Genomic DNA, 27,862 nt, shown 5'->3' on the forward strand with positions numbered 1-27,862 from the left:
TTCCGCTTCGACCCCTACGCAACATTCCCCTTCTCTCTCTCTCCTCTCTCTCTCTAGAAGGGGCTCGTGTTCTTAGACTCGTTCCCCCGTCAACCACCGCGTTGGATCGTAAACCCTAGATCAGGATCAGGAGGAGGAGGAGGAGGAGGAGGAAGAAGAAGTCGGAGATTGGAGATTCCCGACGAGCTCGAATCGAAGAAGTCGGGGACGGATCTGAGTGTGGGGGAGAGGAGGCGGCGGCGGAAGAGGAGGAGGGAGAGGGAGGGAGAGAGGAGCCATGTCTATGTCGGATTCGGACTCCTCCCACAACGGCGACTTCAAAACATTTCGCCAAATCAGCCGAGAACGTGAGTCGCCGATTTTGGATTTGCCCTTTAATTTCGTTAAATTGCCATCGATTACTTAGTGTCTCGATTTGTTTATGCTTCTCGTTTGTCGTGATTGGTGTTAGTTTCGGTTTGCATGTGAAACGTGCCTTGTCACTGTTTGTCGAAATGCCGAGGAGTCACAGCTTGCCCTTTCCGTGGCCGAATTTCGTTTTCTTTACCACCGGTTTGTTGGTGGGATGGGTCTTCTTAAGTGTTTGTTTTGTGGTACGGAATAACAACACTCAAAGTCATGTATTTTGCTCGTCCCTCTCAGATAAGATTGTGTTAGTAGTGTGAGGGGGCCGTTCATGGCCTGTGTGGGGTCAGTTTCAAACTGGGCACAGGGAAGGAAGATCCGAAGAAATTTGAATGTGGTCAAGATCGCAATGGCGGAAGCCGACTATTTTGTTATGTGATTTCTTGTTATTTATTAGTTAATGCTGCAACATGATTAGTGTCGCCTCTTAACTAGCAGTGTATTGTTTGGAACTTCTGATTGCATGATTAGTTTTTTATGAAGGCATCGAATAGCTTACATGAGTTTGTATGGGCCATGTTTTGTATGTTTATCAGCTTGTTTGAATTCTAGATCCATCTAGTTGGTTCTGGGTGTGTTTGGAATGGGCATTGGGAAACAAATATTTCATAAATTTTCTTTATTTTCCATAGATGCACACTATTAAACACAAAATTTTGATGGTATGATTGATTATCTGGTGGTGGATTATCGAACAGTCATGAATTTTATATTCCTACATTGAAAGGTTTTGTAATTTCATCTCTAATTAAATTAAATGGTTTGCACGAAGTTTGCTTTTATGGAGCACATAGATGGTTGCCTATAGGTTAATGTCCCACTAGTCCCACTAGAAGGTACATTGGGCATTTAGAGCATACTGGACTTTGCATGCTCATAAATCATGCTATTCTTTCCCATTGACATGGTCAACCACAGCACGAGCTGGTTCGGAATCTTCAAACCTAGTTGGCTTATGAATATGGCAGTTGTTGCAGTTATTATTCGCTAGCAGCTATCTGATTATTCCAAACTATAGTTCTTATGTTTTCTGGCAATTGTCGATTATTTAAGAATATCCCTATCAGGCCAAAATCACCTGAGCCCTTTTCCCTACTCTTCATTTAACTCGGTATGCGCTATTTATGGTGCTTGATACTTGGACTTGAATTTGAGAAGCATGTACCTTGTAGGCATAACAAGTAGCATGCTATAATAGTAGGCCTAGGTACTTAGGTAAGCCTATAAACTGGTTCCCTCTTTTCTGGAAAAGCAGATTTGCGTACTGGCCAAAGAGTTGTTCTAGCAAGAATTAGCCTAACTTATCAAATCTACAACTTGTGAGTCACGACTCAGATGACCTTTTTAAAGATCTTTCACATCTTGGTGCTAGATTTGATTAGTTTTGAACGAAGTGATTTGTGTTTTATTAAAGTCGGCCAGATATTCGCCCTGTAATATAAACATACCAGTTTGATTGGACCATGACAGAGAGGACCTCTTTTGCTTCTAAAATAAACCATTTTGGAACTGATTTGAATTGTTCTAATTAAGTTGGGGTGATCTTAACTGTGAGAGAGCTTCATTGACCATTCCCAGCTCTCGTTTGAACTTGATTAACCCTTCCACCTTAGAACTTCGTGCAACTTTTGGGTTTTAAGCTTGCCTCAGTGCATGAAATTAGGACGTAATTTGTCAATCAATTGAATTTTGGATTGCCTCCTGCTTTGTGGATGATGCTGTAGCTCATTTTTTGCTTACACTTCTGGGCATGGGAGTGGTCTAATCTTTTACCTTTTGAGGTTTAAAGAAAACTACTGTCAGGTTGGGGAAATCAAGTTATGTGTCCTGGAGTCTATATTCTATTAAATTCGTGGAGGGAAAAATATTTGTCTTAAAGGAGATCATGCTTGCCACGCACTGCGAACAACATTTCATTAGTCAAAATTCTGTGGTTGGTTTAATATTCTAAGCATTAGGATGTCATGGGTATGTTGGTTTTATGTTGTGTTCATTGATTCTTTATATTGATGAAGTGCTTGAGATATGTATTATCTAATCTCATGTTGTGCGCTTGTTTGCTCATCCTTTTTGTCCATAATTTCTTCTTAATATCTGTTGCTTTTTTTTTTATACTAGGTCTACTATATGAAATGCTCCGATCAGCAAGAGGAAAGGACTCAAAGTCAACATGGAAGGTACTGCCAGATGCTATTTCTCATATATGTATCTGATTTTTTTGATTTCGTACCTCATCTGTTTACTCTTGTTGCTATTATTATTTCATTATCTTTTTTTGTTGTTAGTATGTTGCTATGTTAGAATTTCTTTTAATCACTTTCTGCTTCTTTTCTTTTGACTAAACAGTGTGGGAGCATTGACATGCATTTAATAAGGCGTAATTGACTACAATTAGGAAGGTTGCTCCATCAAAGGATTAACAGCTAGATGACCTTTCTAATGGCATAACTCTATATATTTTAGAGGCTGGTCTACTTTAAATCAAATAGTGACAACACAGTCAATAATATTTCTTGTCACTAGTCTTTATATGAGGCTGAAAGGTTTAGATAATAGCTTAAAGCCATCTGAGATGAGAGTCATGATGATGGTATGTCATGGTTCCATCCAAAAAGCTGTTGATATTCTTCTCTTGAAGGATGTTACTTTCTTGCATAATTCATGATGGAAGACTTGTCAAGTTAGTGATGCAAATTGGCAACAATTAGTTGTTGAAAGGATCTCTGTGCAAATTGGATATTTATTGCCCCACCAGAAAATAAGTGATTCTTAAGTAACATATGTACATTGACAGTTGCTAACTAACCTGAAACTAAATAGAAGGAACACAACAGTAATTTGTCTTGGAAAACAAAACATGTTTAGTAGGGAATCAAAGAAGAGATGCCGTAATTACGAGGTCTCCAACACAAGGAAACTTGAATTTCTCTTTGATCTGTATAATACAATAAAGAGAAGAAAATACAAAAGAAATTGATTTGTTAAGTTATGCTCAATGGTGTTGCCTATCGTTCACTTTTTAGATTCTTTATAGCCTTTGTTTTGGACAATAGGAGGAGATTCAAATACGAATTGTCATTTAAATGAATTTCAAAGTTACACTGTAAGAATCTGACTGCTCGTTAAGTCTATTTAATCTTGTTTCTTTGTTTTGCTTCATTGGACCTCATCATAGGAATAAATCTGAAGGTAATCCTTAGAGTTCAAAGTAATGGGCTAACGGCTGAAGGAAAGAGAAGTTATTTTTATTGGAATTCCTTTCAAACAAGCTAGAGCCTTCTGATGTTGGTACATCATCGAGGATTTTACTCTTATCCCTTCCTCTTACATTAGATTTCCTTTGATATCTCACCTTGCCACAGTAATGATTTGGATATATTACAAAATATAACTAATAAAACTAATAAAGATGCTAAATATAGGTAAGATATTGGAATAAAGATGCTAAATAGAGGTAAGATATCAGAATGATCTTTCTTATTATTTCTAATGAACAATCTTGGTATTGTGATAATGTAATTAGGTATTATGTTCCATGACATATGTTAAGCAAGGAATTAAGTATCATCCTGTGCCGTACGGCACGGGGCATACTCGCTTGGACCAACCCCCCCTCTCCTGATACGCACGGGGCATCTCTTACCGTGCAGGGGGTCTTGCTTGGCCCCCTTGTGCCGCGATACCCTTTGGGTATCACACGAGACAAAATGATACCTAGAGGGTATCGCGGCACGTGTCGCTGCGTGCCCACACGAGCACATAGTGTTTTCCCTTTTTTTTTTGTACTTCCCTTTTGTTTGGCTTCTCCCATAGACCTTCATCCCTTTCTCTTCTCTTTTCTTCACTTCTACCGTCTTTTCTACTCTCTCTTTCCCTTTCTTCTCACATCTCTTCCCCTATTTTGTTTTTTCCTTTCTATATTTTCCTCCCTTTTTTCTCATATGTTTTTCTCTAATTTCTTCTTTTAATCCCTTCTTTTATTTTTGATCACTTCGTTCTTAAAAGAAAAGGCAAAGAAACAGCAAAATCAAAGATCTACTTATTAGGCAAATTAAAAATTTACAACCTAGCTTTTCATACATTTTAGGATATATTTAACTTGTGAAGTTCCTTTTGTGACGAAATATGAAATTACAATTTACAAAAATATGAAAATAGATCCACTTGATTTTGTCATTATATGGTCCGATTTTTAATTTTCTTGGATGGATTTAACATTTTGTATGAGATTTACGATATTCACTTTCAAAATTTTATTACTGGATTTGGAAACATAAAAATTCTAATAAAATCAAAAAATAAATTGAAGCAATTGATATTTAAATTTGCTTTTTGCGTTTGCCATATAGTTTATTAGTAAATTTTCATAAATGGAGCTCATAATTTTCTTAAAAATTTCAAGAAAAAGTAATTTTCTTGGATGAATCTTGCAAATTTCTATAAGATTTTTTTAAAAAATAATTTTCTCTAATTTGTATTTTATAACTTTTAAAATTACAGAAAAATAAAGATAAATAAACTTTTTTTTAAAAGTTAATCAATTTCTATCGTAAACTTGCTTAATTTATTCATCATATGGTTTACTATTAAATTTTCATGGATTTTGAGATTAAGTAATTTTCTTCAAATTATTTTCATAAATATTTTAAAAAATTTGAAAACGAAAAGTAACTATTGGCACACTTGCGGTCCTATTCTAGTTAGCTTAGTCATCATACTGTTCCTTATCAAATCAATATGGATGGATCTTTTAAATTTTCATAAATATTTAAAGAATTACTTCACATACAAAGAAGACTACCACTATTTTAAGTTATTAACTAGTAAGTGTAGAAAGCTATTATTACCAATAGATCGAGACAAATCAATCGTAGCCAAAATTTGTAATTATTATCCTAAAACTTTCAAATAACATTATATGACCTCAAGGTTTAAAGTGCCGTGGCACGGGGGCGTGCCGTTACGTCCCTGGCACGGTACGGCACGGGCACGCTTGCGTGCCGACACGTGGCACGCTTGCGTGCCGACAGATACGCACGACCTCCTGTTGGCACGCTTTGGCACGGACTTATTTTAGCTTTTTTGGTTCCAGTAAACTCTTATAATATTATTTTGAAAGATTTAAACAAAATAATATGAATATTTATTATGTACATCTTACTATACTCATCAAATAACATGCATGAAAGCTTTTTGTAAGTAAAATACAGCTATACCTGATATAGAATAGAAATTAAAATATAATAATAAAATTCATAGTTACCAATATATTATTTAATTACATCTTTACATAGAGATGACGCTTAATTCACATAGATCGTCGCGCTGATCATATGTCTATTGTTATCTGCGGATACAAGATTTATTTGACAATATTGATACAAGTATTGCTTCATTGTAAGAAATATATAATTCCCAATATTATATCTATATTTATTTTTTTGTTCTTATTAAAAATATCTGATCAAAATTTGTTTAGAAATCGATTTTTGTTTTTGATTCATCGAAAGTTCGCGGTGCGACAAATTTTGATAAAAATTTTGGGAAGAAAAATGAATTCAGTTGTGGAAGCGGAGGGCTCGGCCGACATAGGATCAGATAAAAATAAGTTAATTATAAGTTTTAATTTAATAAAAAAAAACCAAAAAAGAGCAAAGGCAAAAAAAAAAAAAAGAGTTGACAAAAAGGCTCACGATGTCAAAAAAATAAGATAAAAGTAAAAAAATACAAATAGATGGCCTGGGGGTTGTATCCCGAGAACAAAAAAAAAAAGAAGCCAACAAGAAAAAAAAAAAAACCGGCGCACGCCGGTACGTGCGGCGGCACGCTGTGCGTGCCGCTTTGCTTCAGCGGCACGCACCAGCGTGCCGCGCGCACGGGGGGCGAGTACCCCCCTGTACCGTCCCTTCTTGGCGGCACGGTACCGGCCCGCCGGCCTACGGTACGAGCACGGGGCGTCCCATACGCACGCCCCGGCACTTAAAACCTTGTATGACCTTATTGGACCAAAAAATAAAATAAAATTAGACTGTGCCAAAGCGTGCCACTAGGAGGTTGTGCATGCCTGTCGGCATGCTGTACCGTGCCAAGCAACGACCAACACGGCCTTGTGCCACGACACTTTAATCCTTAATGTTAATATAGAGGTATTCATATCTAGTTATAAATGCTCAGGTTTAACGAAAAATGTTTCTATATCATGCCAAGCAAGGATTTATGAGGATAAAAAGGATGATTTTCTGGGATAAAAAGGGTCTGTTGGATGTTCCATCATTTTGTCAAAATAGATCCGAATACTTGCTTCTACCAATCTAATTGACTATGCTGATATTGGGTCCTTATCTTCCATGTGTATCTCTAGATAACTTCGTCAGTATGAATTGTCAAATTTGGAGTGTGACAATCTTCCTAGCCTTTTTGTCATTTGATTGGCTTTGGACTATCCACATTTCTCTTAGTTTGCAAAGTTCTTCAATTCATGATTGTTTATATGGGATCAGCTGGCAGGTCTAGCTAAGAAGTTTGTCACATCTAAGTGAAGACTATAGTGTTTTAAAATGATTACATGTTGAGATGGATTACAATTTTGCAGGCACAGTCGGTCCGTAGTTATGGGACAAATTTTCCTTTTGTCCTTTTATTATAATTCTCCTCCATTGATGCCGTAAGCTTCATTAAATGATTGAATCAAATTCACGAGACTTGATAGAAATTTGACTTCTTGTAACAATCACTTTGAACTAGACTTTATGGCTACCTAGCTAGCATTTAATTAGGCTATATAGGTGAAGAATGTACTCTTCCTAAATATGCAAGATGGATATTGAACCGAAAAGGTTTCTGTGACACCATGATTAAAAGTTGGGAAAGTGTCTCCTACCAATTATGATGCCCTAGGACTAGCTTTAGATGACTATGACACAAGGAAGCACCGACTAGAATGTCATAAAGTGTAGTTTCAAGTGACTAATGACATGTCAAATGTTGTGTGGAAATTAATGACACTATATGATTAAATCATTTAATGCAAGGATTTAAGTGCCGTGGTACGGGGTTGTGTCAGAAACTTGCTGGCACGGTACGGCACGGTGCGTGCTGGGCCGTGCCGATGTGTGTCTGTCACAAAAGATATATGTGTGCCAACACGTAATGTCATGAAATATTTATTTTCTTTAGCAACAAAATATGCCAATTATTTATTACGTATTTTTATTAAGTATTTTGAACTTTATTGAGAAAATAACTTACTAATTTCAAGAATAGAGGGTTTTGAGTTGCTCCATCGGCACGGGGGCTGTATCGTGCTGATATCTTGCTGGCACGATACAACACTGTAGATACGGCCCGTGCCGATGGACACTTTAATCCTTGATTTAATGAACTTTGACTTATCACTTGAGATCAAGGATTTAAGTGCCGTGGCACGGGGTCGTGTCGGAAACTTGCCGGCACGATACAGCACGGTGCGTGCCAAGCATAGTTAGTTAATTCGGATTCGGCAAAAATTCGGTACGGGTATAATTCGGATAAAATTCGTCTTCTAATTTTTAAATTCGTTGAAAAAAACGGCTAAAAAACGGATTCGCCAATTATTCGGATACGTGATTTATACGGATATTATACGTTCACCAATTAAAAATTCGGAATCAAAAATTCGGCTATTAAATTAAGTTTTTTTTTTCTCAAGATTCATGGTATTAGCATAAATATTCATATTTTTTAAGAATATAAGAATAAAGAGCTATAAAATTAAACTAAGTAAGTAAAAAAAAAGTAAACTATATTATGCCTCAAAATAAAGAAATTATTAAGTAAATAGAGATCAAGATAGTCCATATTTAAATTGTTGCATTTCTAATACTAAAAAGTTATGTTTCAAAAATTAAGTAGAAACCGCACTGAGTCAATGGTCCATGAAAGACGACAACAAAATTTTCCTTTTGCAAGTGTCGACAGTACAAGATCATGAAATTGATTAGGTATAATAGAAGAGTTCCTGGTCCCTAAGTTAATTAAGATTATTTAGCTCTATGTTTGGATTCTTTGTGCATAACAGAGAATGGACACATTCAATTAAGCACTCGAGATTAAGTTATTGCCCAAAATAAAAATTTAAAATCAATATGCGAATCTGTACAAATAAACTAGAAAATGATGATTTAATCCTCGACTATATCAATATGCGAATCCGAATTAACTAACTAACTATGAATTAACTAACTATGATTTAATCCTCTTCGATCTTCGATTTCTGAAGAGGAGGCCTTCCGATGGCGTTCGGCGAGCGGCCAGAAGGGAAGAGGGGGAGGGGAAGGGACCGCGACCGCCGCAGGGTCGGTGGCAGGGCCGCGCGCCGCACCGCCGCAGGGGTGAGAAGTTAGGGCAAACCCTTTTTTTGGGAGGGGTGTGGGACTCGTGATGGGAGGAGGGCGATCATTTCACTTCAGATTTCAGAAAGTGTTTTTTTTTTTTTTTTGGCCTTTTGGGCGACAGTGTGAGGGCCGTGACTCGTGAGGCAGAGCGGGTTTTGGGCGAGGCAAAACGGGACTGGGCCGATTTTTTGGGCCGAATTATTCGCGAATTCCGTTTAATTCGCGAATAATTCTTTTTACCCAAAAAAACGCGAATTTTTCCGAATTTTTGGGAAAAATACGAAAACAGGAGTTTTATTCGGCATTTCAAAAATTCGCGAATAATTCGCGAATAATTCGCGAATTAACTAACTATGGTCAAAAAAATTCTTGTGTGCCGACACATAATAGCATGAAATATTTATTTTCTTTAGCAACAAAATATTTTAACTATTTATTGTGTCTTTTTATCACATCTTTTGAACTTTATTGAGGAAATTACTTACTAATTTAAAGAATAGAGGGTTTTAAGCTGTGCCATCGGCACGGGATCTGTATCGTGCCGGTATCTTGTTGGCATGGTACAGCATGGTGGATACGGCTTGTGCCGATGGACACTTAAAACCTTGCTTGAGATGAACTGAGATCAAGGGGAAATTTGATCAGTGAGGACTTCCTCCGATATTTATTCATTGTGGCTGAATTTAATAATGCAATCCAAAGTAGTTTGTGATGGCATGGTGTCCATGAGGGTAGGTTTGAATTAGAAATGATATGCCTGCCAGTTATATATCATTGTGATATGTCAATATTACAAAAATGTCGTATATTGTCAGCCTGATATTACAATTTCATCCATTTTGATTAATTTTTTGCAGGTGCTTATCATGGACAAACTCACTGTTAAAATAATGTCTTATTCCTGCAAGATGGCAGATATTACCGAGGAAGGGGTTTCATGTGAGTAAAGAATAGACGTTTCAGTATTTCTCTTGTATTTTTTTAGATGAAATGACAAGAAAGTAGTTCTTTGTTTGAGGTTCCCATCTAATTATACATTGATTTGTTTTCTAGCTTTACAAACCTTTCTTTCCCTTGTATTAAATACTAAATAAAACGTCATTGAAGAGCTTCATTTGCCCGCTAGCAATTAGGATAGGTGATACCTGTTTTTTCACTAAGTTGCCTCCACAATACCTTTTTATCTTCACTACTTGCTTGCCTTAAGAGGATCCCTAATCAAGAACCTTGAACTAACTTCTGTGTATCTGAATGTAACACCTAAATCATTTTTTTTTAATCTTGATTGTTCCATTTGCTGTTTTGTCCCTGTGAGTTTTATTTGAAATTGAGATTATACCCTTTCCTTTCTATTTTATTTTTGAACTCAATCTAGTTATGGTATTCATCACAAACATACTTTGTCTTGCAGTGGTTGAAGATTTATACAAACGCAGGCAGCCATTGCCAACGATGGATGCTATATACTTTATTCAGCCAACTAAAGAAAAGTAATTTTCTTTCTTCCTTTCACCTATGTTTGCTTTCGTCATTAGTTTCTTTGGAACTAGTAAGTTTGGTCAGTTTCTCAATCACTCTCTCTCTCTCTAAGTTTCTTGTGTTTTGTTAGTTAAGCTACCTAGAGTGTTCAAACTCTTTACCTCTATATTTCATGACTCTCACATTACAGTTGGTTGATGAATAATGTGGATTCATTATCTTGTTTAATTCTTGAAGGTGGATTTGACCTTCAACTGCAACAATGTTTTTAATGTTGCTATCTATTTTGGAAATTTTATATTCTGTGCTAGAAATTATTGGATTTCTGGTTGATCGTGCTTCAATTTGTTGACTTCTATAATTCTATTTTGACCTATACCTTTTATCTTTTTCTCTTTCTCACATAGACTTGTTATTTTTAGGGAAAACTTCAAAAACCCCCCCTGTGGTTTCACACTTTTTCATTTTAGTACCCTGTGGTTTGAAGTGTATCAAGTTAGTACCCTGTGGTTTCTCACTTTATCACTTTAGTACCCTGTGGTTTAAAATGTATCAAGCTAGTACCCAGTGGTTTCACACTTTATCACTTTAGTACCTTGTGGTTTCACACTTTATCACTTTAGTACCTTGTGATTTAAAAAACTATAGGGTACTAACTTGATACAAAATTAAAACCACAGGGTACTAAAGTGATAAAGTGCAAAACCACAGGGTACTAACTTGATACACTTTAAACCACAGGGTACTTAAGTGATAAAGTGAGAAACCACGGGGTACTAACTTGATACATTTTAAACCACAGGGTATTAAAGTGAAAAAAATTGAAACCACAAGGGGGGTTTTTGAAGTTTTCCCTTATTTTTAACTGATGATTAAACACTATGCTCCCCATGTATTCATCGTTTTCCTATTCTCTATTCTGCATCATTCTCTTGATATCTGCTTTGTTTAAACAATCATCTTAATGCTTTATAGCAGCCATCGCTGGAAGGGTTTCCTGCACTTTTATTTATGGTTTTCTAATTTCTAGCCTTTGTTTTAGAATCATTTAAGTTGATATTCAACCTAGATTCTGTAACTCAATCGATCTTTGTAGCACTTGTATATGCAGAAGTTACACTATCTGACCCAAAAAACCTGAAGGGTGTGTTTGGTTCGAAGTCGGAATCGAAATTGGAAACGGAATGGGAATAAGCTGGAATCGGAATCGGAATGACTCATTACCTCATTCTGTTTGGTTTGCCCCCTGAATCAGAATCGAAATGAATCATTCCCATTGTCGGTGTCTGGTTCAGGTAGTTATTAGAAACGGAATCAAATTAATATACCAATTTTACCCTTTTAATATATTTTAATTACTTTTAACTAGTTTGAATACTCTATTTAAAATATAAATGAGCAACTTACAAATTTTCTTTTTTATCAAAATCTAGATTTTTTTTCCCTCTTGACACAGCAGCATCATATGTGATTTAATATCAAATAAAAAAGTTTACTTTTTGGTAACAAGGACAAAAAAAAAAAAAGAAGCATGACACTAGTGTTCATATGACCTTTTCTTTTTCTTGCTTTTTTTTTTTTTTTTTGAGAAAGTCCAAAGTCCATGTGACTTTTGAGAATAAAAGAAAAAAAAAATAAGAGAGAGATTCGAGAGAAAAGTTGGCGGGGGAGGAGCGGGAGGGAATTACTTATGGGATGAAGTTTGGGGAGCGGCACGGGAGAGGCGAGGGTTTTTTTTTTTTTGTCTTTTTTTTTTTTTTAAATCTAATGGATGAAGGTTATTTTAGTAATAAGATAATTAAGTTGGGATTCAATTTTCAATCCGGGGTGCGAGGCCGGATTCGTTTCTACCCGGATTAGCCGATTCCCATTCCGGAATGGAAATGGAATCGGAATGAGATTACGGCATACCAAACATCTAGAATCGGAATGGATCATTCCGATTCTGATTCCGGGGTTAATATTTAGCGAACCAAACAATGCCCTAAATATAAGCGCTGCTTTTAAGCATCTTCGTTGGCTGTTGGATGGGCTGTGCAACATTTTGTGAAAGATTTCTACCTAATGTGCATCTTTAGTGAACACTTTGAATAACAGTAATAAATTGTCAGTTGTAGGATGTATTTGTAGTGAAATGCTAAACTAACGGAAACATCAATTACCCCCAAGAGTGCCATCATAATGTAATTATAACTGATACTTGGCATAATTAGAGTAGTGCAGCAACCTTAGAAAGGAAACATGCATTATTGCGGGTCTGGTTTTCACATTTTCCCTGATGACTAGCAATGCTTATAACATGGTCAACCAAGTCGTGCTGAGACCTTCATGGAGACGCATATTTATGCTTATGAGAGGGCTATTTGGAGTTTAGGGCACTACATTTCATACGCTGAAGTTCTTCTTAAGCAGTTATCTGCGAAAAGAACAATCATATGGAAGTGTAGTGCGAAGTGATGTTTGTGCCGATAACCTGCACAGAGATACATATTTATGCTTACGAGAGGGATATTTGGAGTTTAAGACACTATATTTCATACATTGAAGTGCTTCTTAAGCAGTAAACTGCAAAAAGAACAATCAGTGTAGTGTGAATTGATGTTCAAAAACGTGTGTAGTACTGTAGTGGGTATGTAGTGGCTAATGTTTCATGGTGGATGGTAGGATGCCATAGCATGCAAATGATACGTTTATAGAACTTGGGATCATAGCAGTCAAAACATATAAAAGTTTAAGGGCATGTTTGGTTCATGATTGGAATAGGAATGGGAAATGGAATTGGATTGCATTGGAATGGGAAATGGAATGACAAATCATCCAAAAATGTTTGGTTCATTATTGGAATAGAAATCGGAATGGATCCCTAGAATTTTGAGAGAGGGTTTTGGTTAAGAGAGGAGAGCGATGAAGAGAGAGGAGGGGGAGGTGCTTGTGAGAGAAAGCTTTGAGTGGTTTACTTTGGATTGAGCCAATTCGGAATTCCAAGTCGGATTGGGCCATGTCCATTCTAGAGTGGAATGGGAATCGGAATCGGATTCTCGTAAAACAAACAACAATTATCGGAATCAATGAATCACATTCCAATTTCATAGTCTTAAAATAGGCGAACCACACAAGCCCTAAGAGTATCAAGAAACAGATAATAGAAAGAACTGATAACTACAAAGATCAAAAAAGTAAAAAGTAAAATCCTTAAAATTGTTTCCTCTTCTCTCTTCCCTCTTCCCTTTCTACATTTTTATATTCTTAATTTTGTTAGTACTTGCAAAATTCAATTCTATGATTGGAGCAATTAGTGTCCAAAAGCTCCGAACCCAAAACCTTGATTTAAAGTGGTTCAAAGTAGCCATGATATCACCCTTTATGAACGTAAGCACCATGATACATCATCGATATTCTTAATCTAGCAGCAAGATTGGATTTCCACCACGGTGGATGCCAGTGTGTGCATTACAGATGTTTCTTAAAAGAATACCTACCACTTTCGAGGATGCGAAATAACATTGTAATTGGAAAATAATAATATTGTAATTTAAAATACGGATTTTATGGGAGTAAGGGTTGAAAAAGCTGGTTAACTAGCTGATCATCCTATAACTTATGATGAATCCGAGAGTCATTTGCTGGTTTGAGAGGATTCTCGGGCATACTGAGATTGAGGACATTGAAACTCTTAAGGAGGAAACAATGCTAAAGTTTAACAAGCAATAAATTCCTAGATGAGGGAACTAAATATCAAACAATAAAAATCAAACGTGCACTCCCTAAGCAGAAGCGTATGTTTTTTCGGCTTTCAAGCTTAATGGGCTAACAAGATAACAATTGTTTCTTATGTTTGAAATATGTTATTACTATTATTTGCATGCAATGTTGAAACATAGTTAACTTAATTTTTTTTGTGTGCTTTTTTTTGCTGATCAAATTATTTCGTCTTTTTCTTCTACATCACATCCTACACCAAATAAAAAATAAAAGAGAGAAGCATATAAAGAATCTAGTAACTTCTTTGAACTCAAGCTTTCAGTACCATTGCAGGACCTGAACAACCAGCTTTATGATTACAAATATTTAGAGAATTTTCAGAAGCTATTGGAATTGTCTAACCTTGACCTGTCTTGACGTTCTCAGATGCCAGAAATTGAACATGGATAGATGTAGATCTACTTTGCTTGTTATATGGTTTTCAAGATGTCATTCTAAATCTGAAATTAATTTCATTATATAGGCTTAATTCCATGGCATGCATTAATTTCACGACATTGATGATAGTCTCCATGAATTTTTTGTTTGTTATTCCTGTTATCTATTCTGTGGTTAGTACATTCTTTAGGATATTCTTCTTCTTCACTCAAGGAGTATTCATGATCTTATTGCTAGTTTATCTGTATAATTTCCTTCTTGATGATATCTTTCTTGGCTTAGTATAATCTCAGAAGGTTAGACGTCTACCTATTTGTTATTTTTCAATGTTATTACAGCATAGCTACAAACTGCGATATCTGCACAGCTCCAAAATGCTATATATCTTGATGGTCATGATCATGCTCCATATAATCTTCTAAACTGATATTTTTGGTTTCTTTTTAGCAATTTTGCAATGCCTGTCCAATGCTGACAACCATATTTCATTGGTACACTGCAGTGTTGTCTTGTTCTTGTCCGACATGTCAGGAAGAAGTCCACTATACAAAAAGTATGTTGTATGCAGCTTATTTCTGATAGGCTTCTATATAGATATGTTGTGATAAATATTTGGACCCTAATCTACTTGTTGCAGGGCATATGTGTTTTTCAGTTCACCTGTACAAAGAGAATTAGTGGCTCAAATCAAGAGGGATGCGAGTGTCTTACCACGCATTGGTGCACTGAGTGAGGTTAAGATGACTTCTGTTAATTTTTTTTCATCTATTTTGCATTACCTTACTGTACTCAGATTATCTTGTTTTCTGTCCAGCTTTTACTTGGAAAGAACAGTTGGACCAAGATAGCTATATATGTTTTGTTGAAGCTTAGTCTGCCTTGGACTTATTTTCCTGATTCTTGGAGTTTTTCTCCTGATTGTTTTACATTTGCAGATGAACTTGGAGTACTTTGCGATTGATAGTCAGGTATATATATGTACATATGTGTATATGATTCTCATTCTTTCTACTAGTTTTCTGTTCTCAAAAACGATAAGTTCTTTTAAATCCATTCTTAAAAATTTGTGTTGCAATTGGAACTTACGTTGTCTCTCTTTAATTCATTGATTCCACCAACATTTGATCGACATTTGTAGGGTTTTATAACTGACCACGAGAGAGCTTTGGAGGAATTGTTTGGTGAAAATGCAGAAGGCTCTCACAAATACAACGAATGTTTGAATACAATGGCTACTCGCATTGCTACAGCTTTTGCTTCTTTGCGAGTATGACTGTTCTGTCCTTTATTGGCTCCTATTTACTTCCTTTTCTTACATTATAACAAAGATCTCCTATAACATCTATAATCTTCTCAATGTTGGAAAAATTACTCAGTGGGGCAAGTTTTTTTTTTTTCCTTTTTTCTTGAAGTTGTGTCGTATCATACTATCATCATCATGAAATACTTTTCCCAACCTGTATTAGTGGATGTAGAGCAATTACGATGAGTTGTTAAAGTTATCTGTAGGTATAGCGATGTAGCAAAACAACTGGCTATCAACTAAAATTTCATGCTTTTTGAAGCTTGTATGTCTAGTCATGGGAAGAGTAAACTATTTGTTTTTCAGGATCACATAATCTAGGACCATGTAAATAATTCCTGTCGACAAGGAAAATTCTGTCAAAAAATAAAGGTAAAAATGTATAGAACTTACCTAAACTATGGACCATTTTGATTTGGCTTCCCATCCTTTCAAAATTTTGATTTACTACCTAAGCTTTCAATTTGTTTGATTTGAGTCAGTTATCGGCACTTTGACTTCAAAATTTAAGCTAATTACTTTAAGGAATTTATAGTTGCAAAAATTGCATGAAGTATATTAACTAAACTTTGTAAAGATAAAATGACGCATTCAAAATTTGATGTCAAAGTGCCGTTGACTATCTCAAATCAAACAAATTGAAAGGTTAGATTGTAAAATCTAAATTTTGAAAGGCGGGATAGCCAAATTAAAATGGTCCATAGTTCAGGTAAATTCTATATGTTTTTACCAAGAATAAATATGACAAACTTGTATATTAATGCATTTTCCTTCTAAACTAACTAATGTGATGCATCAGAATTATAGTGAGAACTGGTAACTCCTCTAAATATATCTGTTGTTCGTTCTATCCATAATTTCTTATAAATGAAACATTTTTGTTGTTCTAGGAATTTCCTTATGTGCGCTACCGTGCTGCCAAGTCATTAGATGCTTCCACCATGACAACCCTCCGCGATTTAATCCCCACAAAGCTTGCTGCTGGTGTTTGGAACTGCCTTGGCAGGTTCAAATCTACGATTCCTGATTTTCCTCAATCCGAGACCTGTGAGTTACTCATTGTGGACCGGTCGATAGATCAGGTACAGTTAATATTCCTATGAATGCATGAGCTGTTTGTGTTCTGTTTCTTCTTTTTTTCTTTTCCTTTCTTTTTGGCTTGGTGTCCTTGTGTTGTGGTTACATACCTTTCAACATGGCCATTGCCGAATATTGTAGATTGCCCCTATCATTCATGAATGGACTTATGACGCCATGTGCCATGACTTACTAAATATGGATGGTAACAAATACATACATGAGGTGAGCTATTTGTGATCCTGTTGCTCGAAGGTTATGTTGTTTCGTTCCACGAGGCTGTTGTAGGTTTCTCATGAAAGGTAGTTTATGAAGGTTCCAAGCAAAAATGGATCAAAAATGGAAAAAAAGGAGGTTCTTTTGGAGGATCATGATCCTATTTGGCTTGAGCTTCGACATGCACATATAGCAGATGTGAGTATGCGTTTTCAGTTATTACTTATTTCGCATAGGAATAATGATCTTTAGTACGACCAGTTGACAACAAGTTGACATTTCAGGCTAGTGAAAGGTTACATGACAAAATGACCAACTTCATAACAAAAAATAAAGCAGCTCAGTTACACCATATCAGGTACATTGCTTTGTTAGTATTTTCCGTACCATAGGATGAAATAATAACTATACTTTTTAAATACTCTTTAAGTTTGTTTTTGCTTAAAATGCTGCATTTTATTAATTTTATATATGTATGATATTATGAAATTGCTTTTATGTTTTTTTTTTACAATCTATGAGGCAAGGCTTAAAGTACCATGGCACGGGGGCATGCCGCTGTTTGCCTAGCACGGTACAGCACCGGCATACTTGCGTGCCAACATATGGTACGGTTTCGTGCCGATAGATACGCATGACCTCCTACTGTCATGCTTTGGCACGGACTTATTTTATTTTTTTGGTTCCAATAAGCTCTTATAATATTATTTTGAAAGATTTAATCATATAATTATGAATAATTGTCATGTATAGCTTATTATACTCATCAATTAGCATACTTGTAAACTTTTTCGTATGTAAAGTACAACTATACTTGATATAGAATAGAAATTTTATAGGCTAGAATTTATAAAATGCAAAGACATCTTTCTTTCTTGTGACCATATTACAGTTTTTTTCTTTTATAAAATACAATACAATAATTTTTAAAATTATCTTAAAAATTATTTGAAAAAATGACTTTATAATTAATTTTTTCAAAAAATTATTAGATCTATCAAAAAATTAAGCAATAAATTATATGACAAATAAATTAAATAAATTTAAGTATCAATTGATTTAATTTAGCTTTTAATTTTATCATTATTTTCAATCTTCTAACGCAAAAATAAAATTTTATGTTTGATGTGTCTCAAAATTTGTTTATTGAGTTCGATTTTGTTCCCCTAATTCGCCAAAAGTTTTGAGATGTCAGAAATTTTGATAAAATAATTTGTGAAGAAAAAATAGATGTCTGTGGTAGAAGCTGAGGGCTCGGGCCGATAATTTGAGGAGGCTGTAGGGGGCAAAGCTTCTCTCGGTATGGATTGGATATGTAAATTAAAAATTTGTCCGTATATTGATAAACAAAAAAATAAAATTATAATTTTTTTAACTTATCTAACAAGTAGATTTTCAGTTTGCAATGTCTTTGGGGGGGTACCCCACACCTTTGGGGTACCCAGGATGCTTCGGGTACCCCAAAAGAACAAAAAAAAAAAAAGCAAAAAAAAAGAGAAAAACTCACGGCACGGCGGGGGGGTGCGAGACTCCCCCTGTATTGTGCCCCCTTCTTGGGGGCCGCCTCGTGCCATAGGCACGGGGGCACGGGGCGGCGCTTCAAACTGTGCTATGACGAGATGATGATGAAGGATGGACCTTTCCAATAATTGACATTCTTTTTCTTCATGATACTATTTTATAATCAAAGAATTGTTTGAAGATTGTATTATGCTCTGTTGAATATAGAAAGATAAAATACTCTTTGCTATTAGCTTAAGCTTTTGGAGAACAACGGTTGTTTTACATTCTTTAATATGGTATTAGAGCAGGAGGTCTAAGTTGAATCTCGCTAGGCTTCTGGCGTTCTTTAATTTCCTCCCATTTAATTAAGCTCGTGTTTTGAACTATAAAAAAATCTCGTGCTCAGACATGAAGGGTAATACTGAATATAAAAAATTAAAAATGCAAAACACTGTTCTCTATTATTTTAACCTTTTGGAGAACTGTTTCACATTCTTTAACATGCTCAAACAGGAATTGAAAGACCGATGAGTTCCTTTTGGTTAACCCAATTCATGGCTTATGCTAAATTAGTTGGTAATAACTAAGGACCTTGCGAGTATACGATCCTAAAGGTGGAAAACTATTAACTTTCTGAGGCAAGGATCATAACATTGTCACAAGGTGATAAGGATCATTGCAACAAAGTTGATGAGGACTTCAGATTGATCAGATTGGAAAAATCGAGTGAATTATTACTATTTTATACTTTTGGCATTATATTTCTAACCCTTCTTGATGTTTTTATTTAGAGATGGTGGTGAGCTATCAACTAGGGATTTGCAGAAAATGGTTCAAGCACTTCCACAGTACAGTGATCAAATTGACAAACTTTCCTTGCATGTGGAGGTTAGTACTTCTGTTCTCACAATGCCTAAGTACTTGTGATCTTTATATTGCTGCATTTCCTGTGGCGTTCCCTTTTTCTTTTTCTTTTTGCATATTCCCTGGATAGCTATCCTTGTCAATATTTGATTAGATTGTGCATTTTTTTTGTAACAGCATTGTAAAGATTATTAGCATTATTTTTTTGCTTGAATATTGTTTTTTTGCTTGCATATGTTTCTCATCCAGTCGATTCTACATACTCCTTTGGGTTCAGATTTAACATTCTTTTCTTCTAGCAGTCAAAGGACCTTAAACATTTTATTCCTTTCCCCTACCAAGGAATAAAAATCTGCTATGTGTTTTCTCCCATTAAGTGTTTGTTTTTTTAAAATTCTCTGAGGAGTCAAGTTTTGTGGCTTGGCAACGCTTCATATTAATTAAACGCCCTCTATCTCTCCATTTTTTTACGACAGATTATCCTCTTAATGTAGTTGTCTGTGAACTATCATGTTTTCCAAGTCAAGAACTGGTATTTTATATCCTACATATGTGACTTTAGTAGTGTATGTACCTTATTCAGGGCCAGTGTTTAATAGATGCAATTTTACAATCATAGTGTACATTGATCAAATTTATTATTTTTTCCTTTGCTCTTCCAGTTCTCTCATCTATTCTGCGTTAAACTGATCTTCGTGGCAAGAACATGTTTTCAAATGCATATAGATGTTTGGACTGGTAAAATTAATCACCATATACTCTTAAGAAAATGTCAAGGCATTATGAGAAGTTCTTCATCATGTGGACATGTTACGTTGGAACATCAAATACTTAGAATAATCTAAGAAAAAAACATCATATTTACAGATTGCAGGAAAGCTCAATAATCTGATTAAAGAGCAAAGCCTTCGAGAAATCGGACAACTAGAGCAAGATCTCGTCTTTGGAGATGCTGGGACGAAGGATGTAATTAATTTTCTGAGAACAAAGCCTGTATGTGAAGTTACTTAATTAAGCATGTGAAAAGTTTTTTCTGCCATTTTGATGGTGTAATTTGATATTATATATGGATTTTGTGGTGTAGGATGTCAGCCATGAAAATAAATTACGTTTGTTAATGATATATGCTGCTATCCATCCAGAGAAGTTTGAAGGTGACCGAGGGGCAAAGTTGATGCAGGTAATTAATGTCTGCATATCTATATTTGTTTTGTAACATGCTTATATATGCTGATTGTTATATGTGACCTGCTTTTATATTTTATTATGTTGTATGAAGTATCTGTTGGTTGAACCTTAGTGCATGTTTGGCCTAACTTATATGAGGTATCTGTTGGTTGAACCTGAGTGCCAAGGATTAAAGTGCGCCTATCGGCATGGGCCGTATTCACCGTGCCGTATCGTGCCAGCAAAGTATTGGCACGATACTACCTTCGTGCCAATGGCACAACTCAAAACCCTCTATTCTTGAAATTAGTAAGTAATTTTCTCAATAAAGTTCAAAAGATTTGATAAAAATACATAATAAATAATCGGCATATTTTGTTGCCAAAGAAAATAAATATTTCATACCATTATGTGTCGACACACATATATTTTTTGTTATCGGCATTCATTGGCACGGCCTGGCATGCACCGTACCAGCAAGTTTCCGGCACAACTCCGTGCCACGGTACTTAAATTCTTGCTTAGTGCCTGTTTGGGCTAACTTACAAAATAGGTTCTTTAATCCAGAAAGCATAAGCATCTCAAAATGGCTTTTGGTTAACAAATTGTCCAGAGCTTTTGCCATGGCAGGAAGTTGAAATAATTTTATAGGCCTTAAAAGCAGAAGCTCCAATTTAAAGCTTTTGCTTTTGCTGCAACATGGAGCTGCGGAGGTGATTTTAGCCGCAAGCTTTACGTGCTTTTAGGGCCAACTCTGCTCAAGCTGCTTCTCTGCAGAAGCTTCAGACAGGATAAACAGGCCTCTTGTGAATGCATACAGTGCTGTAGGTTACTGTTTTTTATGGTTTTGAAATATCAAAGTTTTTAAAGATTTTTAAGTATCATTAATGAGTAAATGCAGCCTTGCTTTTTTGTATAAAGATGTTATTGTCCAGAACATCGTTCCGTTTAATGAAATGCAAGAGTAAATGGAAGCGAAAATGTCTCCTTAATGGATGCATGGTAGCATACTGTTCTGTAATGACCCAGCCCACTAGCAATAATAACTCGTTGGGCCCAACCAACAGCCCAAAATGCTTAAGCCCAGTTATTATTACTAGTGTCTAAGTCTTTTATAAACCCGATGACAACCCCATTCCCATCCGATGTGGGATTATTGGGGTGTCACAGACTCCCCCCGTTAAGGCCCTGACGTCCTCGTCAGTCCAATCATACACACAGCTCAAGATCACCAGGCGATGTCAGACTCGTCTCGCTAGCCCGTCATCCAGACCCTGGCTCAGCCGAGACTCGCCACACATGTCCAGCTGGTGAACCGGCTCTGATACCAAATATAACGACCCAGCCCACTAGCAATAATAACTCGTTGGGCCCAACCAACATCCCAAAATGCTTAAGTTCAGTTATTATTACTAGTGTCTAAGTCTCTTATAAACCCAATGACAACCCCATTCTCATCCGATGTGGGATTATTGGGGTGTCACATGTTCCGTATCTGCTGTTAGTTATCCTTCTTGTTTTTTTCTTTTAAAAAATTATCAGTAGACTTACCCACAAAATCTTCTTGTATTCTGGAACTTAGCTGGTGTGCTTTATATCTTTTGACTCTGTTCCTTCAATATTCCTGTGCATACATGGCATTTTAAAATCTTGAAGATTCCTTTTATATTTATAGGTTTCATTCCTCGAGAAAAAATATTCAGTTTGATGTATTCTTGAATGCAGTTCATCTAAATTGCATTTGTAATGTGATGCAGCAAATAAACCTCATTTTATCTTTGAATGCAGTTTTCTTTTATTTTGTAGGTTCGTATTTGATTCGGACTTAAATCATTTAGATTTAGTTGATTTGGTTAACCCAAACCTTTTTCTCCAATAAACAATAAAATAATCCCAAAAAGGCCTTTGGAATTTCCCAAAAAGACCCTTGAAATTCTCAAAATTGCTTCATCTTCTATGCATGACCCTTGGGTGACCGTGTTGTATCAAAAATGAAAGGGCAATAATTTGTTATAGGAAGGCTCTCAACATTGTAAATACATGGTTCTTGATGCCTTAAAGGGGGATATATTTTGATGAATAGAAAATTCTACTCTTACTCTTTATCCTTGGTGTTCTACTTCCTGGTGAAATCATCGACGCTTCTTTCTCGCGCCGAGATCTTCTTCCTCAACTTGATTGTTGTCGTTTCTTCCTCGTGACAACATCGGTTTCTACTTCTACCCATCTTCTGAGTCACTATCTCATCTTTTTCTTCCCTGTTGCCGCAGTTCTATTCGTGGTGTACCGCCCTCCTTGTCGATCGTGGATCCCCCACAATCGTGTGAACGGTGCACTTTTTGTATCTCTCATCTCCTGATATCCTATTATTTCCTTTCAATCTTGCCTTTCACCATTACCAACTATATTTGCCAAACAACCAAATCTAAAGCTTTAAGTCCGATAAAGCCGAATTTATCTTTTGGAACTATTATATGTATTTTCAGTTGGTTGTTATTATATCATATATTGAAGGTTTATCATCATCTTAGTATTGCTTCAAGTCGATTTTAATATTTGTCTTGCTGAAATTTTTGCTTCCTTGCTTTAATTATAGTAAAGTTCGTCGAAATCGATAAATTAAACCTAGTTTATTTCAAGAAATACCTTTAAACAAAAGCAAACTTGAAATTTCAATTTTGGCAACCTCTCGGTTTGCATCACAATGTCGAAAAGGAAATGAATTTGAATCATTCATTTCTCATCTGAAATGTTTTCACTTTGTTTGCTAGCATAGAATTCGCTAATAACTTCAGGAGGATAAATATAACAATGGTTCCCTTTTCACACAGTTGGCAAGATTACCACCTGACGATATGAATGCTGTAAATAACATGCGTTGCTTAGGAGGACCCGATACTAAAAAGGCTTCTGGAGGGGGTTTCTCTCTTAAATTTGATGTTCATAAGGTCAGTGATTGATGTGTCTGTTGATGTTCATAAAATTGTTATCCAAGGGCATATCAGCTTTTTCATTTACACAACTTTGGATAACATTCTTCTTTTATTGGTTGATATGCCCTTGAATCAGTTTATCATTAACTTGTGCTGTAATTTCATCTTGTGGTATTTTGGTCCATGCAAGGATACCGTTGTCCAAATTAGAGAATGAAAAAGTGGATATAAGTTGCAAAATAAGGATTAAAATGGCTTTTCTTAATGCTGATATCCTTGTTGAATATTGCTTTTGCTCATCTGCTATTGTAAATATTTTGGGCACAAACAGAAGAAGCATGGAGTCAGAAAAGAACGGAGTGATCAGGAAGAGACATGGCAACTGTCAAAATTTTATCCCATGATAGAGGTATCTGTTAAAGTCAAATATATTTATCTGAGTCATCTGAGAGAATTTGTGCTTCTGTTTTGAATTTTGATAGGCTTGCCTCCATATTATTATGTTTTATTTATCTACCTCTTTTCTTGTCTTCTTGTCCTTTAATTCTTCTGCTCCTTTCAACTTTTAATTTTGTTCGTGACTGCACCATATATAATAGTATTAAGTTGTTGTATCCCCTTGTTTGTTTGAAAAATTACCATTCATTTGATATAGCATATTGATTTAGTGGGAAATTGTTGCCCTCTTGGTTCTGTTGTTATCCTAAGATAACTGCCTTTTTGTCCAGTTAAGGATAGAGGAATTACCCAAATGCTTACAACGGTAATGATACAAGTAAAGGATGACTTCAACGATTGGGAATAACTAGTGATGAAGTGTGGGATAGCCAGTGATTGGCTAGAATAGTAGAATAGTATAAATTGTCTTAGAATAACTTGGGTTTGATGGGATCAAATATCAATTTTCGAAGAGTTGAATTATTAGAAACTACACAGTATTTTCCTTGACCGTGATGAAACAACCATTTTCCTATTCTGCCTGTATCATGCTCCTTTTATCATAATTTTGGTTTGTTGTTATAGAGTTTCCTATTTTAGTTTGCTATTTAGGGTTTGAGGTGGATTATTGCGATTCAACATGTTATTTTGAATCGTTAAGCATGCAGACATAGACTTACTATCAAGCACTGACTTATGTATGAGCATGCTAACAAGTTGGCCATGCACTTTTTCAGTTGAGTTTAAATCACTTAGAATTTGAGACCAATAGAATGAGAAAAAAGAAGAAGAAAGAAACTGTAGCCACTGGAGGCCTTGAAGTTTCAGATATCTGATGCCTTGATACATGAAGTGACAAAAGGCTTAAAACTTAAAAGAAGATTCTTTCTAGTATACCTCTAATTGTTAATAGTTCAATAATTTTTACCTTCCATCAGTTTTACAAGTTGGATGGTTGGTGGCATAGATACTTCTAGTATTGCATGCAACAAGTATATGGGTTCTTCTTTTAGATTGACTCTATACTGCCTGAATCATTTGTATTTCTGTCTCTTCAGGAGTTGATTGAAAAGCTTAGCAAAGGTGAACTACCTAAGGAGGATTATCCTTGTATGAACGACCCCAGCCCTAGCTTCCATGGAACTACACAACAGAGTGTATCAGTTCGGACAAGTCCAGCTCATCAGCCTGCGCATTCCATGAGATCCAGGCGGGGTGCCACATGGGCCAGACCTCGCAATTCTGATGATGGGTATTCAAGGTCTGATAAATATTTGTTTGCATTTGTGGATAACGTATTTTCCTTTTCAGCTGTGCTGCCAAAATCTTTTTTTTGAATATTCCTCTATTTTCTCTGTGGAGACAAAAAACAAATAAACAGGTTTGGCATCACTTCAGCCCTTTATTTTAAGAAATCAAGCCATTATAAAAGATGTGCTGTGATACCCCTAAGATTTGGAATAGTCCTATATAGAAGATATAATAGGGCTAAACCTCTTAACTCGGCTATAGTATTTTGGGCAGCGGCTACGCCCAAGAGGTTTAGAGGTTTAAGCATGTAATTCTAGGATGGGTGACCCCCTGGAAAGTCAGGCGTCACAGTTGGTATCAAGGCCAATCATCAGCAGGAAGTGTGAGTCTCAGGTGAGATAGGGTTATACAGTGTAGACCGCAGCTCCCTGGCTGATGACCGTTGTAAGTGGAGCATGGCTTCCCACAAGGTTCGCTAAGGCTAGTAAGATGAGTCTTACATCGCCTGGTGTTTGTGAGTGTGCTTGAACTTGACGAGAACGTCGGGGTTTAAAGGGTGAAGGAATATGACATCTCTAAGATTTGGAATAGTTATATAAGATATAATAGGGCTAAACCTCTTAAGCTGGCTATAGCATTTTGGATGGTGACTAGGCCTAAGAAGTTAAGAGGGTTAAGCGTGCTAGTGCTAGAGTAGTTCTAGAATGGGTGACTCCCGAAAAGTGGGGCGTCACATGTTCTATCTCTCGAGGGTTTGAAATGTTGCGATACAAAGAGAGCCTGATGAATCATAATATATGTTCATTGTTTCTTACCTAAGGTTCACCTTTGGAGGAGTAAATTTAACCAATAGATCAACAATTGTGATTCTTTTATCTAATAAATTTATTTATAGGACAGAATCGACATTGTCACATATTTTTCTAAGAAAAATCTTGTTAGCCCAATCATGGAGAATGCATTAATCCTTCTTGTTGGTTGGTTAACTATGCTTCTAGCCCTTCTTGAAAATAGCTGATCAATACTAAAAGTAAAATGTTCAGGATATATCCCTTTTCTATTTTTATCAATTAGCATTTTATTTTCCAGTGATTCTGTGCTGAGGCATGCATCTAGTGATTTCAAAAAGATGGGTCAACGTATCTTTATTTTCATCATCGGTGGAGCTACTAGATCTGAGGTAGTATCCCAATTGTTTGTAAATTTAGTCATGCTTTGATCTATCATTGTTGAGTTCTATATGAAACCTGATCTTTTAATACCCTATTGCAGCTCCGTGTTGTTCACAAGCTTACGACGAAGCTGAAGAGAGAAATCATCCTTGGGTCATCTAGTCTTGATGATCCTCCCCAGTTCATTACAGTTAGTGGCTCCTCTATTTCTTGCATTATTGATGTTTTTCCTCTCAACTTGCGGCTATGTTTTAGATTCATGCTTAGTTGTTAGTTCTTATTTAGTTTCGCTTTGGTTGCCTGTGGTGATCAGCATCTCATGCACTAGTCTTTTCTCTTAATAGTAAAACAAGGTTGGCTTGTCTACATAGAATTTTAGTTTGGCCTGGCAGCTGTCTTCACATCTTTCTTAATCATCTAAACAATGTTGTTCTACTAAAGTGACCTCTGATATTGCTGCAAGATAGGTCATATAATTTCATTCAACTCTATTCTCAAAAAAGCTTTATCTTGATTATATGAAGTAATGGCATTTGTTTCTGTCTACTCCATACCTATAACTACATGTTGAACTACTTCATTATTCTTTTTCTCTCTCATCATCTTTTTTTTAAAAGAAAGCATTTCATTGTATTGTATAAGGCGCAGAAAATAACAAACTAACCTGTTGTTTTCTGCGTTTTAATTAATGCAGAAACTAAAGTTGTTGTCAGCTCAAGAACTTTCACTGGATGACCTTCAGATCTAGCAACTTCACAAATATAGGTGCCTTCTACAGGCTGTAGACTCTCACTACTCGGTGCATTCCTAATGTACATATACATCTTCGTGCTGAATTTTTTCAATGTTTAGATACTCTTAATGTGGTTCTTCATTAAGGGACGACCCAGATTCATTCCATATTTTGGACTCGAGCTGCATCAGATTTACCTTTGCAAAGGTCTTTTTTTCGAGTGAATATGACAAGCTGCTGCATAACTTAAGGTGTATATAATACCACCACATTGACTGCAGCTTGCAACTGTATTATGTCTGACACAAATTTGAAAATATTTGAGAGGTGGATACCGGAACTTTTTCTTTTATTGGAAACGAAAATTTCCGGTGTGAAAAGATTGTTGCTGTGGCCTGTGTTCTTGCCATTACCTGGTTAATGTTTGTTGTAGATCTAATTTGTTAATGAATAACTGAACCATTTTAGGTCGGCTTGTGAGTTTTATTTATTTTGATGAGTAGTCATTTATTATTTGTTCGACTCAGATCTTTGGGGTTTCGAGAAGCAGACGTTGCCTTTTCATGGAAAAAAGAAAGCGTTAATAAATTCTCTCAGCTTTCCCTAGAGAGTGGGGCTAAGCTTTTGTCTGACTCTTGTAGAATTGTTGTCTGAGTAGAAGACTTGTTTGAATAAATTCTACCAGTTTTCTTTATTAACATTACCATAAACAGTTACTGCGGCAGAAATGGACGATTCAAATGAGTGCTTCTGCTTTGTCAAGGCTAGCTCTTTTCTGCTTCCTGTTACTGAAAAGATCTTGGCTTTTT

At 35.9% G+C, this 27,862-nt stretch overlaps 1 protein-coding gene across 1 annotated transcript; it reads left to right on the plus strand.

The window, feature by feature from the left end:
- On the plus strand, nt 1-27,579 carry LOC109713979 (SNARE-interacting protein KEULE-like). The gene is made up of 21 exons (XM_020238319.1): nt 1-347; nt 2,524-2,582; nt 9,635-9,716; nt 10,189-10,267; nt 14,899-14,949; nt 15,034-15,130; nt 15,332-15,364; nt 15,535-15,663; nt 16,590-16,781; nt 16,918-17,001; nt 17,092-17,190; nt 17,277-17,350; nt 19,287-19,383; nt 20,227-20,352; nt 20,444-20,539; nt 23,358-23,474; nt 23,791-23,868; nt 24,956-25,158; nt 26,238-26,328; nt 26,421-26,510; nt 27,015-27,579. The coding sequence occupies exons 1-21, from the start codon at nt 278-280 to the stop codon at nt 27,066-27,068; spliced, it is 2,001 nt and encodes a 666-aa protein (XP_020093908.1). The 5' UTR covers nt 1-277; the 3' UTR covers nt 27,069-27,579.

This window comes from Ananas comosus, linkage group 8 (assembly GCF_001540865.1).
Source record: "Ananas comosus cultivar F153 linkage group 8, ASM154086v1, whole genome shotgun sequence".
Classification (NCBI taxonomy): domain Eukaryota; kingdom Viridiplantae; phylum Streptophyta; class Magnoliopsida; order Poales; family Bromeliaceae; genus Ananas; species Ananas comosus.